General features: G+C 39.3%; 1 protein-coding gene across 1 annotated transcript in view; it reads left to right on the top strand.

Moving 5' to 3' along the window:
• LOC117513470 overlaps positions 1-14,315 on the top strand; it is a 63,994-nt gene that overhangs the window by 18,681 nt on the left and 30,998 nt on the right. Inside the window, exons 8-11 of the mRNA XM_034173651.1 lie at positions 2,219-2,300; positions 3,003-3,137; positions 5,398-5,472; positions 5,562-6,346. Of these exons, the coding sequence (XP_034029542.1) occupies positions 2,219-2,300; positions 3,003-3,137; positions 5,398-5,472; positions 5,562-6,346 (1,077 nt within the window). The remainder of the gene's footprint in view (positions 1-2,218; positions 2,301-3,002; positions 3,138-5,397; positions 5,473-5,561; positions 6,347-14,315) is intronic.

The raw sequence follows: 14,315 nt of genomic DNA on the forward strand, positions 1-14,315 counted from the left end.
TTGTCATTATGGGGTATTGAAAAAAGAAAAAAAGAATTTCATCCATTTTGGAATAAGGCTGTAATATATGTAAATTCTAATCCAGTTAAATTTTTTTCTGCAAATCCGATTGGTTAATCGTGTGAGATTTCAGACCATAAAATGTCTCATAAACGGTGACAAAATATTAAAACCGTTTCACATTTAATGTATTAGTCCGCGCCCTGACCGCACATGCTGCTACGCAGATGTAAATAATTGCGCTGTCATCTGAGGGTGACAGAAATTAGTGCAGCGAGGGAGATGCCAAACTATGTGGATTTAATGGATTTAACTTGATTGATTGATGGATTTATCATGGATTTAACTCAATGCAGCTGACGAGATGGAGAAATCTGTGGGTCTGCTCACAGAATTTCCAGTTTGGCACGAAAATGCTGTTGCTCCGGTAAGCTTTGACGAGCCGACCACACCCTTTCACAATGATTCGCCGACCGACTTACTTACAGAAAAATAAACCATGCAAACGTTGGAATTGGATTAGAATGGGAATAACCCCCTTGTGTGTGATGATTTGCGGATGTTAATGCTGGATTACGGTCACAAATTGATTTTTACTGTAACTTGTGACCGTAAAATCCAGCATTAACATCCGCAAATCATCACACACAAGGGGGTTACAACCCCTGGCAAAAATTATGGAATCACCGGCCTCTGAGGATGTTCATTCAGTTGTTTAATTTTGTAGAAAAAAGCAGATCACAGACATGACACAAAACTAAAGTCATTTCAAATGGCAACTTTCTGGCTTTAAGAAACACTATAAGAAATCAAGAAAAAAAGATTGTGGCAGTCAGTAATGGTTACTTTTTTAGACCAAGCAGAGGAAAAAAATATGGAATCACTCAATTCTGAGGAAAAAATTATGGAATCACCCTGTAAATTTTCATCCCCCAAACTAACACCTGCATCAAATCAGATCTACTTGTTGACATTGACCCTATGTGTCTTTTTACAAGGAATGTTTTCGCAGTTTTTGCTCTATGGCAAGATGCATTATCATCTTGAAACATCCCAAAACATCCTTTCAATTGTCCAAAATATCAACGTAAACTTGTGCATTTATTGATGATGTAATGACAGCCATCTCCCCAGTGCCTTTACCTGACATGCAGCCCCATATCATCAATGACTGTGGAAATTTACATGTTCTCTTCAGGCAGTCATCATTATAAATCTCATTGGAACGGCACCAAACAAAAGTTCCAGCATCATCACCTTGCCCAATGCAGATTCGAGATTCATCACTGAATATGACTTTCATCCAGTCATCCACAGTCCACGAATGCTTTTCCTTAGCCCATTGTAACCTTGTTTTTTTTCTGTTTAGGTGTTAATAATGGCTTTCGTTTAGCTTTTCTGTATGTAAATCCCATTTCCTTTAGGCGGTTTCTTACAGTTCGGTCACATATGTTGACTCCAGTTTCCTCCCATTCATTCCTCATTTGTTTTGTTGTGCATTTTTCGATTTTTGAGACATATTGTTTTAAGTTTTCTGTCTTGACACTTTGATGTCTTCCTTGGTCTACCAGTATGTTTGCCTTTAACAACCTTCCCATGTTGTTTGTATTTGGTCCAGAGTTTAGACACAGCTACTGTGAATAACCAACATCTTTTGCAACATTGCATGATGATTTACTCTCTTTTAAGAGTTTGATCCTCAATCCTCTCCTTTGTTTCAATTGACATCTCTCGTGTTGGAGCCATGATTCATGTCAGTCCACTTGGTGCAACAGCTCTCCAAGGTGTGTTCACTCCTTTTTAGATGCAGACTAACGAGCAGATCTGATATGATGCAGGTGTTAGTTTTGGGGATGAAAATTTACAGGGTGATTCCATAATTTTTTCCTCAGAATTGAGTGATTCCATATTTTTTTCCTCTGCTTGGTCTAAAAAAGTAACCGTTACTGACTGCCACAATCTTTTTTTCTTGATTTCTTATAGTGTTTCTTAAAGCCAGAAAGTTGCCATTTGAAATGACTTTAGTTTTGTGTCATGTCTGTGATCTGCTTTTTTTCTACAAAATTAAACAACTGAATGAACATCCTCCGAGGCCAGTGATTCCATAATTTTTGCCAGGGGTTGTATTCCCTAAATGTGGAAAAAGTGAAGCACTGTGAATACTTTACGGATGCACCGTATGTTTCAATTAATTAAACATTCCTTTTTTTAAAAGCAGAAGGGAATCCTTGCCATGATGTCAGAGTATGAGACGACTTGTCAGAGAACAGGCTTATGGAATCCCAGTTACATCTGTGAAGGTGAGTCTGCAAATGACCAAAATCAGTTTTCATATAGAAAGTGAAAGCAGTCACCAGACGTAGGCTTTGGAAATGAAAGTTACATCCCACTCTTGCTTTCATAGATATGCATGTTGTAGGCTGATCGGGAAGGGCGGATGGGGGTCACACCCACACCACATTCACTCATGCACTACATACCTTCTGTCTTGCAAGAATAAACTGCATATATGGGTATTAATGCTCATAAATGGTTCTGCCAGTGTGGCATTTATCATTACTATATATGCAGACGGGGAAAAAAAAACCCAGATATGCATCCCGATGTCACTGATTGAAACCTTGTCCTTACTTTGAGAACAAGGAACATGACGAACTTTGCTTTGAGGGAAATCATTAAAACAGATATTCCCAAACTTAAGAATGCTGGGGCCCATTTTAAAATCCGAAAGTCTTCTATTCCTCAACCAAACCTTGAAGCATTTTTTTCATCCACACGACACAAAGATGAAGTGTTTGTCTGTGTGTGTGTGCGCACGCGTGTGCGTGTGTGGGGGGGCAGACATCATTGTAAATTGCTTTGAGCATCTGACTCACATGGAAACGCACTAGAAAAATTTAAAAAATGCTGTCAGTTTAAATGTTTAATAAGGGATTAATTTATCCTAAAGATCCTGTTTTCCCCTGACAGTTTATTAATTCATTTCTTTTTATTCTGTGTAGCTGTGGATTGCGGTTTTCCAGATGTGCCAGAAGATGGCATCCTTCAGTTAGTGGACTCAGAGGTCCAAAGCACCCTGTACCGTGACGAGATCCAGTTTAAATGCAGTTCCAAGTACTACACACTGGAAGGAGATGGTGAATATGATCAATCAATCAATCAACTTTTTTCTTATATAGCGCCAAATCACAACAAACAGTTGCTCCAAGGCACTCCATATTGTAAGGCAAGGCCATACAATAATTATGAAAAACCCCAACGGTCAAAACGACCCCCTATGAGCAAGCACTTGGCCACAGTGGGAAGGAAAAACTCCCTTTTAACAGGAAGAAACCTCCAGCAGAACCAGGCTCAGGGAGGGGCAGTCTTCTGCTGAGACTGGTTGGGGCTGAGGGAAAGAACCAGGAAAAAGACATGCCGAGAAGGGGGGCAGAGATCGATCACTAATGATTAAATGCAGAGTGATGCATACGGAGCAAAAAGAGAAAGAAACAGTGCATCATGGGAACCCCCCCACAGTCTACGTCTAAAGCAACATAACTAAGGGATGGTCCAGGGTCACCCGATCCAGCCCTAACTATAAGCCTTAGCGAAAAGGAAAGTTTTAAGCCTAATCTTAAAAGTAGAGAGGGTATCTGTCTCCCTGATCTGAATTGGGAGCTGGTTCCACAGGAGAGGAGCCTGAAAGCTGAAGGCTCTGCCTCCCATTCTACTCTTACAAACCCTAGGAACTACAAGTAAGCCCGCAGTCTGAGAGCGAAGCGCTCTAATGGGGTAATATGGTACTACGAGGTCCCTAAGATAAGATGGGACCTGATTATTCAAAACCTTATAAGTAAGAAGAAGAATTTTAAATTCTATTCTAGAATTAACAGGAAGCCAATGAAGAGAGGCCAACACGGGTGAGATATGCTCTCTCCTGCTAGTCCCCGTCAGTACTCTAGCTGCAGCATTCTGAACCAACTGAAGGCTTTTTAGGGAACTTTTAGGACAACCTGATAATAATGAATTACAATAGTCCAGCCTAGAGGAAATAAATGCATGAATTAGTTTTTCAGCATCACTCTGAGACAAGACCTTTCTGATTTTAGAGATATTGCATAAATGCAAAAAGGCAGTCCTACATATTTGTTTAATATGCGCTTTGAATGACATATCCTGATCAAAAATGACTCCAAGATTTCTCACAGTATTACTAGAGATCAGGGTAATGCCATCCAGAGTAACGATCTGGTTAGACACCATGCTTCTAAGATTTGTGGGGCCAAGTACAATAACTTCAGTTTTATCTGAGTTTAAAAGCAGGAAATTAGAGGTCATCCATGTCTTTATGTCTGTAAGACAATCCTGCAGTTTAGCTAATTGGTGTGTGTCCTCTGGCTTCATGGATAGATAAAGCTGGGTATCATCTGCGTAACAATGAAAATTTAAGCAATACCGTCTAATAATACTGCCCAAGGGAAGCATGTATAAAGTGAATAAAATTGGTCCTAGCACAGAACCTTGTGGAACTCCATAATTAACTTTAGTCTGTGAAGAAGATTCCCCATTTACATGAACAAACTGTAATCTATTAGACAAATATGATTCAAACCACCGCAGCGCAGTGCCTTTAATACCTATGACATGCTCTAATCTCTGTAATAAAATTTTATGGTCAACAGTATCAAAAGCAGCACTGAGGTCTAACAGAACAAGCACAGAGATAAGTCCACTGTCCGAAGCCATAAGAAGATCATTTGTAACCTTCACTAATGCTGTTTCTGTACTATGATGAATTCTAAAACCTGACTGAAACTCTTCAAATAGGCCATTCCTCTGCAGGTGATCAGTTAGCTGTTTTACAACTACCCTCTCAAGAATCTTTGAGAGAAAAGGAAGGTTGGAGATTGGCCTATAATTAGCTAAGATAGCTGGATCAAGTGATGGCTTTTTAAGTAATGGTTTAATTACTGCCACCTTAAAGGCCTGTGGTACATAACCAACTAACAAAGATAGATTGATCATATTTAAGATTGAAGCATTAAATAATGGTAGGACTGAGCTTTACCTTTCCAAATGTCTTTTCTTTTCTTTAAAAAAAAGAAATATGTTGTTGCTTTGACAGTGTTAGTGTTGTCTCACAAATATTAGATTAGATTAGATAGACCTTTATTGATCCCTTGGGAAGACTTCCTCAGGGAAATTGAGGTTCCAGAAGCATTGTATAGCAGCACACAGGGTAAGAAGCACACAGAGTATCAAAAGTGAAAATAAAAAAGAAAAACAGTTTGCAAATATAAGTATAAATACAAAAACATAATATAAATACCAGACATACTGATCAATACTGGTTTACTGGCTACTACTGGTCCTCTCATCCTCTTATTCCCGACCTCTGTCTTCCTGCTCTTTCAGACACATACACGTGTAACAGCAGTGGCAAGTGGGTATCAGTCAGGAAGAAAGAGGAAATGCCTCGCTGCATTGAAGGCAGGACTTCTTACTTCCACATTTTCTCATATTAATCATCTTTTTTTATGTTAATTCCTTATAAACTGTTGTCTTTTTGCACCTTTCAGTGTGTGGGAAGACTGAAGAAGATATTGTAAACACAGGCAGAATTATGGGAGGTCGCGACGCAGAACTGGGGCAGATACCTTGGCAACTTTTAATCAAAGTGCCGAGCAGAGGAGGAGCGTCGCTGATCAGCGACCGGTGGGCTGTGACTGCAGCTCATGTGGTGGACGGGGTCGAGGATTCCTCTTTACGCCTCTATGGCGGACTTGTCGACGGGCGACTGGCCTCCGATGTAGTCGCCCTGCAGAGTGAAAAGATCATAATTCATCCTGGTTTTCAGACAGGTGTTCCTAACCGTCTTGACTTTGATAATGACATTGCTCTGATCAGGTTATCTTCCAGAGTCCAGTTTGGCCCAAACCTCCTCCCCATTTGTTTGCCGCTGGTAAACAGGGGCCTGGCGGAAAATGAACAAGGCACAGTGTCTGGATGGGGAGTGACAGATACGGGACATGTATCTCCCACCTTAAAATATGCTCATATAACAGTCTACTCCATCAGTGAGTGCAAGAAAACACCTCTTTCTCCAAATAACAACCCGTTACGTTTCACTAGGAACATGTTCTGTGCTGGAGCGCCACAGATAGACAGCTGCAAGAAAGACAGCGGAGGTCCCGTAGTAATGCCCATGTTGGGGAGTGGAAACAAAAACAACATCGGGCCTTATTGTCTGATTGGTATTGTGTCGTGGGGACCTCCCTGTAGGCAGAAAAAGTACAAGGGTTATTATACAAGAGTGAGCAGTTATGTCAACTGGATTCAAAGCACAATGGACACAGCAGGAAAAGATTAGAGTGGAAATGCTGAAGGACAAAAGTACTTCATTGTCCATGAAATCAAAAATAATGTGATGATCAACCAAATAAAAATATGGAATCATTGTGTAATCAGCAATAATAGCAAAGTCTTTGATGATTAGTTTTTTTTAATCACTTATGTATCAAAGGGAATCTTTTTGACAAATTAATTGAAAAGTTGTATTTTAAACCAAATCTAATCCCTCCATCTAGTCGCGAGCCATAGCCCACTGCCCCATGCAGAGGCATGTTTATTCAGTTCAATTCAGTTCAATTAATTCTTTGTTGTCATTGCAGATTGATTGCAAAGAAATTGCACACCTCCCTCCAGTGGTGTGACAAAAACATCTCACACATACAACAAAAACTACTCTCAATTAACTACATACCACATCACATGCCAATCACAAACCAGGGCCAAAGATGTAAAATGAAAGACGTACTACATAAAAATGTAAAAGTGAGAATAAAATTTCAGTATTACACAGGATGTTGCACAGAATGGAATGAAATGCTATGTTTCTGCATTCAGCTGGTCTTACACCATCATATTGAATATCTCACACAGAGTCAGTTTACGCAGCATTAAGTACTGCTTTGAGATAGAAACTGTTTTTTAATCTGACAAAGGCTCGATGCTGAAACGTGCTGAATTGCTTGATTTTAACATGTAAACTTGCCCACTAAAATAAAGGCATTTTAAACTTTCCTAAAGACAAGAGCCTTGGTACACATGAGGTGTTGTTATTACTTCATCCTGCCCTTAACCAAAGAGCACCATCTAAGCTACAATTCCACTAGTTTCAAGTAGATCTCCAACCCTTCAGTTTTTTTATTATTTTTAATCTATTTGTCCATGTTTTTATTGTGCTGAACTGTTTGCTCGAAGGTAGCAGTTCATACAGTGACTGTCCAGGATGAGTTGACTCTTGTACGAGCGAAGCTTGCTCTATGGTACAGGGAGTCCCAAAAAGGAAGTGCCAAATTTTGAGTCCACAGTGAAACAGGAAATGTCAAATGTTGAACACTTCCTGGCATGGGTGGAGCTAGAGCGGAGGCCAGGGTTGCACTGGACTCCCCTGAAATTGGATTGGACACAGATGATTGACGTGTCACGGCACCGCACGTCTGGTTGAAAAGGGCTGCATTTTGAAATCAGAGAGATATTGACTGCTAGGTTCCTCCTGTCCACTAGTTGGTGCTGTGTACCACAAAAAGTTCTAATCCACCTCCGTAGAAGATGAAAAATGTTTACCTCAGATTTGAACTGAACATGTCATTTGAACCAGTAATAACACCAAAGTTATACTGGTGAGTAAATGACCGTATTTTATGCCAGAAATGAGGTCCAGGTTGTTAAAAGTGGCATTTCTTCTTTAATTCGGGTTGCCTTATATATGTGTGTTTTTCCAGTGATTTTTAAACAAGCAGGCAGCTGTTGATTAAATAAACTCTTAATTTTGCTGTCTGAGTGACACACCAGTGACAACTTTAGATAAATAAATACATCTAAAGTTATCTTCCTTAAACTCAAACTGAAAGCAAATCTCTACAACTTGATATGAATTAATTAAAAATATAAAATCCATCTTTCTGATGAAGTGGTGTAGAGGAGGATTGTCTTAAAAAGAAGACCTGAAAATTCAGCTACAATTTGCCAGAAAGTACATCTGAGATGTACTTTGAGCCTAGATTTGATGTTTTGGTGAAAGAAACTTTTGTATTTCTTCATAATTGATGTAAATAAAGTCCAATACATATTCAGTGACTTGGAAATGTTCATGTTTCCATTCCTTGACTTGTCTGAAGAAAACTGGCAATAAACCTGATTATTATATACAGATATTATCAGGTTTTAGAGATTTGCTTTCAGTTTGAGTTTGAGGAAAATCATTTTTGAAAAATGTTCTTCATATTTTTTGTATTTCTTGTATTTAAAATGGCATAAACAAATTAAAAAGTGTTCCAATACTTTTGGAGGGCACAGTATCCTAACCTTATGATGAGTGCAAAATGAGTGTGGTATTATTACTGTTTTGTTTAAGAATGTTTAATTTTCACTGTTGCTGCACTTTGTGTCAAATCATAGTCATATCATATGGTATATCATACTGATATGACAATATTGAGATATGATGATTTGACCATATTGTACAGCCCTACTGTCAACTAGCTGAAAACTTTGGATATTAATTTACATCAACATTAAAAAAAAAATGCTTAAAGTGGCAGGGGGCTAAGAGGGCTGTAATTAGGGGGGTCTGGGGGGTGGAGCTCCAGGTCAAGTCCTCCTTGATGTGGATGTCCAAAAACCGGAAGCCCAGGATTCTCTCCACCAAGTCCCCACTGTTGTCTATTTCCTCCTGTAGTTGATGATAATGTCCTTGGTCTTAGTTGTGTTCAGAAGCAAGTTATCTTCTGTGTACCACCCATACCCATTCCACCTCATCCCAGTATGTAGACTCATTCCCCCCCCAAGAAGGGCATCTTCAGGCCATGTTCTGGATGCAATAAGAGCAGTCTTCCTGAGATAGGTGTATGCTGGGATTAGGAGCAAGGACATATGTTCTGATTGGCTCATGTGTGGCAGTGACTTAGCCCTGAAGCCCTGCTTGATGTTTGAGCAGAGACTTTTTCCAGTGTGTTTGCTCCCCTTGTGGCAAACTTAACACGCTGATGGAATTTAGGCAGCATTGGTTTTAAATCAGTCTAGGTCCCCTGCTATGATGTGTACCCCTTAACCTTCTCTTCTGTTAAACTGGAAATGGAGATTTCTAAAGTTTCTTTTTCAGAGGCACAAGTCAAGTACTTGCCAGAGCAACAGTCAATCAATCAATCAATCAACTTTTTTCTTGTATAGCGCCAAATCACAACAAACAGTTGCCCCAAGGCGCTCCACATTGCAAGGCAAGGCCATACAATAATTATGAAACACAGTCTACGTCTAAAGCAACATAACCAAGGGATGGTCCAGGGTCACCCGATCCAGCCCTAACTATAAGCCTTAGCGAAAAGGAAAGTTTTAAGCCTAATCTTAAAAGTAGAGAGGGTATCTGTCTCCCTGATCTGAATTGGGAGCTGGTTCCACAGGAGAGGAGCCTGAAAGCTGAAGGCTCTGCCTCCCATTCTACTCTTACAAACCCTAGGAACTACAAGTAAGCCCGCAGTCTGAGAGAGAAGCGCTCTAATGGGGTAATATGGTACTATGAGGTCCCTAAGATAAGATGGGACCTGATTATTCAAAACCTTATAAGTAGGAAGAAGAATTTTAAATTCTATTCTAGCATTAACAGGAAGCCAATGAAGGGAGGCCAACACGGGTGAGATATGCTCTCTCCTGCTAGTCCCCGTCAGTACTCTAGCTGCAGCATTCTGAACCAACTGAAGGCTTTTTAGGGAACTTTTAGGACAACCTGATAATAATGAATTACAATAGTCCAGCCTAGAGGAAACAAATGCATGAATTAGTTTTTCAGCATCACTCTGAGACAAGACCTTTCTGATTTTAGAGATATTGCGTAAATGCAAAAAGGCAGTCCTACATATTTGTTTAATATGCGCTTTGAATGACATATCCTGATCAAAAATAACTCCAAGATTTCTCACAGTATTACTAGAGATCAGGGTAATGCCATCCAGAGTAACGATCTGGTTAGACATCATGCTTCTAAGATTTGTGGGGCCAAGTACAATAACTTCAGTTTTATCTGAGTTTAAAAGCAGGAAATTAGAGGTCATCCATGTCTTTATGTCTGTAAGACAATCCTGCAGTTTAGCTAATTGGTGCGTATCCTCTGGCTTCATGGATAGATAAAGCTGGGTATCATCTGCGTAACAATGAAAATTTAAGCAATACCGTCTAATAATACTGCCCAAGGGAAGCATGTATAAAGTGAATAAAATTGGTCCTAGCACAGAACCTTGTGGAACTCCATAATTAACTTTAGTCTGTGAAGAAGATTCCCCATTTACATGAACAAACTGTAATCTATTAGACAAATATGATTCAAACCACCGCAGCGCAATGCCTTTAATACCTATGACATGCTCTAATCTCTGTAATAAAATTTTATGGTCAACAGTATCAAAAGCAGCACTGAGGTCCAACAGAACAAGCACAGAGATAAGTCCACTGTCCGAAGCCATAAGAAGATCATTTGTAACCTTCACTAATGCTGTTTCTGTACTATGATGAATTCTAAAACCTGACTGAAACTCTTCAAATAGACCATTCCTCTGCAGGTGATCAGTTAGCTGTTTTACAACTACCCTCTGAAGAATCTTTGAGAGAAAAGGAAGGTTGGAGATTGGCCTATAATTAGCTAAGATAGCTGGGTCAAGTGATGGCTTTTTAAGTAATGGTTTAATTACTGCCACCTTAAAGGCCTGTGGTACATAACCAACTAACAAAGATAGATTGATCATATTTAAGATTGAAGCATTAAATAATGGTAGGACTTCCTTGAGCAGCCTGGCAGGAATGGGGTCTAATAAGCATGTTGATGGTTTGGATGAAGTAACTAATGAAAATAACTCAGACAGAACAATCGGAGAGAAAGAGTCTAACCAAATACCGGCATCACTGAAAGCAGCCAAAGATAACGATACATCTTTGGGATGGTTATGAGTAATTTTTTCTCTAATAGTCAAAATTTTGTTAGCAAAGAAAGTCATGAAGTCATTACTAGTTAAAGTTAATGGAATACTCAGCTCAATAGAGCTCTGACTCTTTGTCAGCCTGGCTACAGTGCTGAAAAGAAACCTGGGGTTCTTATTTTCTTCAATTAGTGATGAGTAGAAAGATGTCCTAGCTTCACGAAGGGCTTTCTTATAGAGCAACAAACTCTTTTTCCAGGCTAAGTGAAGATCTTCTAAATTAGTGAGACGCCATTTCCTCTCCAACTTACGGGTTATCTGCTTTAAGCTACGAGTTTGTGAGTTATACCACGGAGTCAGACACTTCTGATTTAAAGCTCTCTTTTTCAGAGGAGCTACAGCATCCAAAGTTGTCTTCAATGAGGATGTAAAACTATTGACAAGATACTCTAACTCCCTTACAGAGTTTAGGTAGCTACTCTGCTCTGTGTTGGTATATGGCATTAGAGAACATAAAGAAGGAATCATATCCTTAAACCTAGTTACAGCGCTTTCTGAAAGACTTCTAGTGTAATGAAACTTATTCCCCACTGCAGGGTAGTCCATCAGAGTAAATGTAAATGTTATTAAAAAATGATCAGACAGAAGGGAGTTTTCAGGGAATACTGTTAAGTCTTCTATTTCCATACCATAAGTCAGAACAAGATCTAAAATATGATTAAAGTGGTGGGTGGACTCATTTACTTTTTGAGCAAAGCCGATAGAGTCTAATAATAGATTAAATGCAGTGTTGAGGCTGTCATTCTCAGCATCTGTGTGGATGTTAAAATCGCCCACTATAATTATCTTATCTGAGCTAAGCACTAAGTCAGACAAAAGGTCTGAAAATTCACAGAGAAACTCACAGTAACGACCAGGTGGACGATAGATAATAACAAATAAAACTGGTTTTTGGGACTTCCAATTTGGATGGACAAGACTAAGAGACAAGCTTTCAAATGAATTAAAGCTCTGTCTAGGTTTTTGATTAATTAATAAGCTGGAATGGAAGATTGCTGCTAATCCTCCGCCCCGGCCCGTGCTACGAGCATTCTGACAGTTAGTGTGACTCAGGGGTGTTGACTCATTTAAACTAACATATTCATCCTGCTGTAACCAAGTTTCTGTTAGGCAGAATAAATCAATACGTTGATCAATTATTATATCATTTACCAACAGGGACTTAGAAGAAAGAGACCTAATGTTTAATAGACCACATTTAACTGTTTTAGTCTGTGGTGCAATTGAAGGTGCTATATTATTTTTTCTTTTTGAATTTTTATGCTTAAATAGATTTTTGCTAGTTATTGGTGGTCTGGGAGCAGGCACCGTCTCTACGGGGATGGGGTAATAGGGGGATGGCAGGGGGAGAGAAGCTGCAGAGAGGTGTATAAGACCACAGCTCTGCCTCCTGGTCCCAACGCTAGACAGTCACAGTTTGGAGGATCCCAAAAAATTGGCCAGATTTCTAGAAATGAGAGCTGCTCCCTCTAAAGTGGGATGGATGCCGTCTCTCCTAACAAGACCAGGTTTTCCCCAGAAGCTTTGCCAATTATCAATGAAGCCCACCTCATTTTTTGGACACCACTCAGACAGCCAGCAATTCAAGGAGAACATGCGGCTAAACATGTCAGGTGGTGATATAACTAACCATATAGCCATGTTGGCCAGAAAAGACAAAAAACTCAGTTTTCCTTGGCTACACATAAACACTTAAATGGAGTTTCTGAAAAGCTTCACCTTGGAATGCCTTTTGTAAAAACTCCATTTTCAGTGACAAAAATAACTGTTTGGATGCGGACAAAAGGCATAGAAAAAGCTACATTTCACAAAATACCTGTGAACATGTGGACAGGGCCTTAGATTAATTAATTTTCAACTTATATGAAGTAAGTTTGCTGAACAAATGACAATTTCTTGGACACCAGTTATTATGGAGCTGCATGTTCTGCACATGGACTCAGGTAGAGGTGGGCGATACGGGGAATTTTGGTATTGATCCGATACCAAGTAAATACAGGCCCAGTATCGCCGATATTGATACTGATACCTTTTCATATTTAAGCTTCATAGATCCAAAGGATCCAAAAGACCTAGGACAGAATTTCGCCAAACATTGTACGTGACAACAAAATACTTTATTATCACAATCAACATTTTTGTTTAAAAAAATATCACTCAACACAACTTAAAAGAAAATCTCCTGAGGTAGAGGGCTGACAAACCACAATACAAGGGTGCGCTGCTCCGTGCTCCGTGTTGTGTGACACTGCGCAGTGCTGGTCTTACAGAGAGTAGACTTTGATGAATCTGCGTGTGCAGCAGTCAGTGCCTGCGCGAGAGAAAAAAAGCTTGAGTATCGATCTTTTTACACGAGGATCGTTCAGTATCAATACCAGAGTTGGTATTGATATTATCGATATTAGGATCGATCCGCCCACCTCTAGACTCAGGCTTCCTTGGTGACTGATGCCTTCAAGCAGTTGTTCCAGTCTGCTTCACTCCGTCGGCTCTGATCACACCTGAACCTGTCAAATCAGCAAGGTGAAGAAGAGTAAGGCTGCTTCAGAACATCAGAAGCTATGAGTGTCTTTCTCCATGTAGAGCTGGTGTTGTGTCAGGAAGGGTATTTTGCTGTAAAACTTGTGCCAAATCCCAAGTATGCTCGTACTGGATCTGTGGGGTTTGGGGGTAGCTGGTTCTATTAATCTTTAATAAAGTAAAGTGTTAGGTAGCATTGTCGCTCTTTGAGCTACAATTTAAAATGTCAATAACATGTCAATAACTATTAAGTTGATAACTGTAAATTATTTTTATGGTTTTATGGTTAACTGGACACTTTTAAAACTGTAGATATCTTATTAAAATTAACTTTCAACTCCGTCTCAAGAAGAAAAGTAACTTATCTGAACAACCTTAAAATTTTGAGTTGAGGTTAACAAATTATTGGAAAGATATACAAAATGAATTTAAAATATGCTTTTCCTTTGCAAAAAATATTACTTTTAATTGCCAAGAAAATGATTATGGTCTCATGGTTCAACCCCCCCCCCCCCCAACACACACACTATTGCTCAATGGAGGAACAAATGACAAGAAATGTACCATATGGCGCGAATAACTGCAGGTCAACAAATGAAAACGGAATCATTTATGGACGAATAGGCTGCGATCCAAAGATACTTCTCAAACTGAACTGTTTTGCTCATTCCTTTTTGTTTTTCTTGTTATAATGCAGGCTGTATTTTCTTTATGTATATGTATAATATGGACACAGTGTATAAATTTAATTATAATTTACCTGTTATATCTGTAATTATCTTC

The sequence above is a fragment of the Thalassophryne amazonica genome, chromosome 7, assembly GCF_902500255.1.
Source record: "Thalassophryne amazonica chromosome 7, fThaAma1.1, whole genome shotgun sequence".
Lineage (NCBI taxonomy): Eukaryota > Metazoa > Chordata > Actinopteri > Batrachoidiformes > Batrachoididae > Thalassophryne > Thalassophryne amazonica.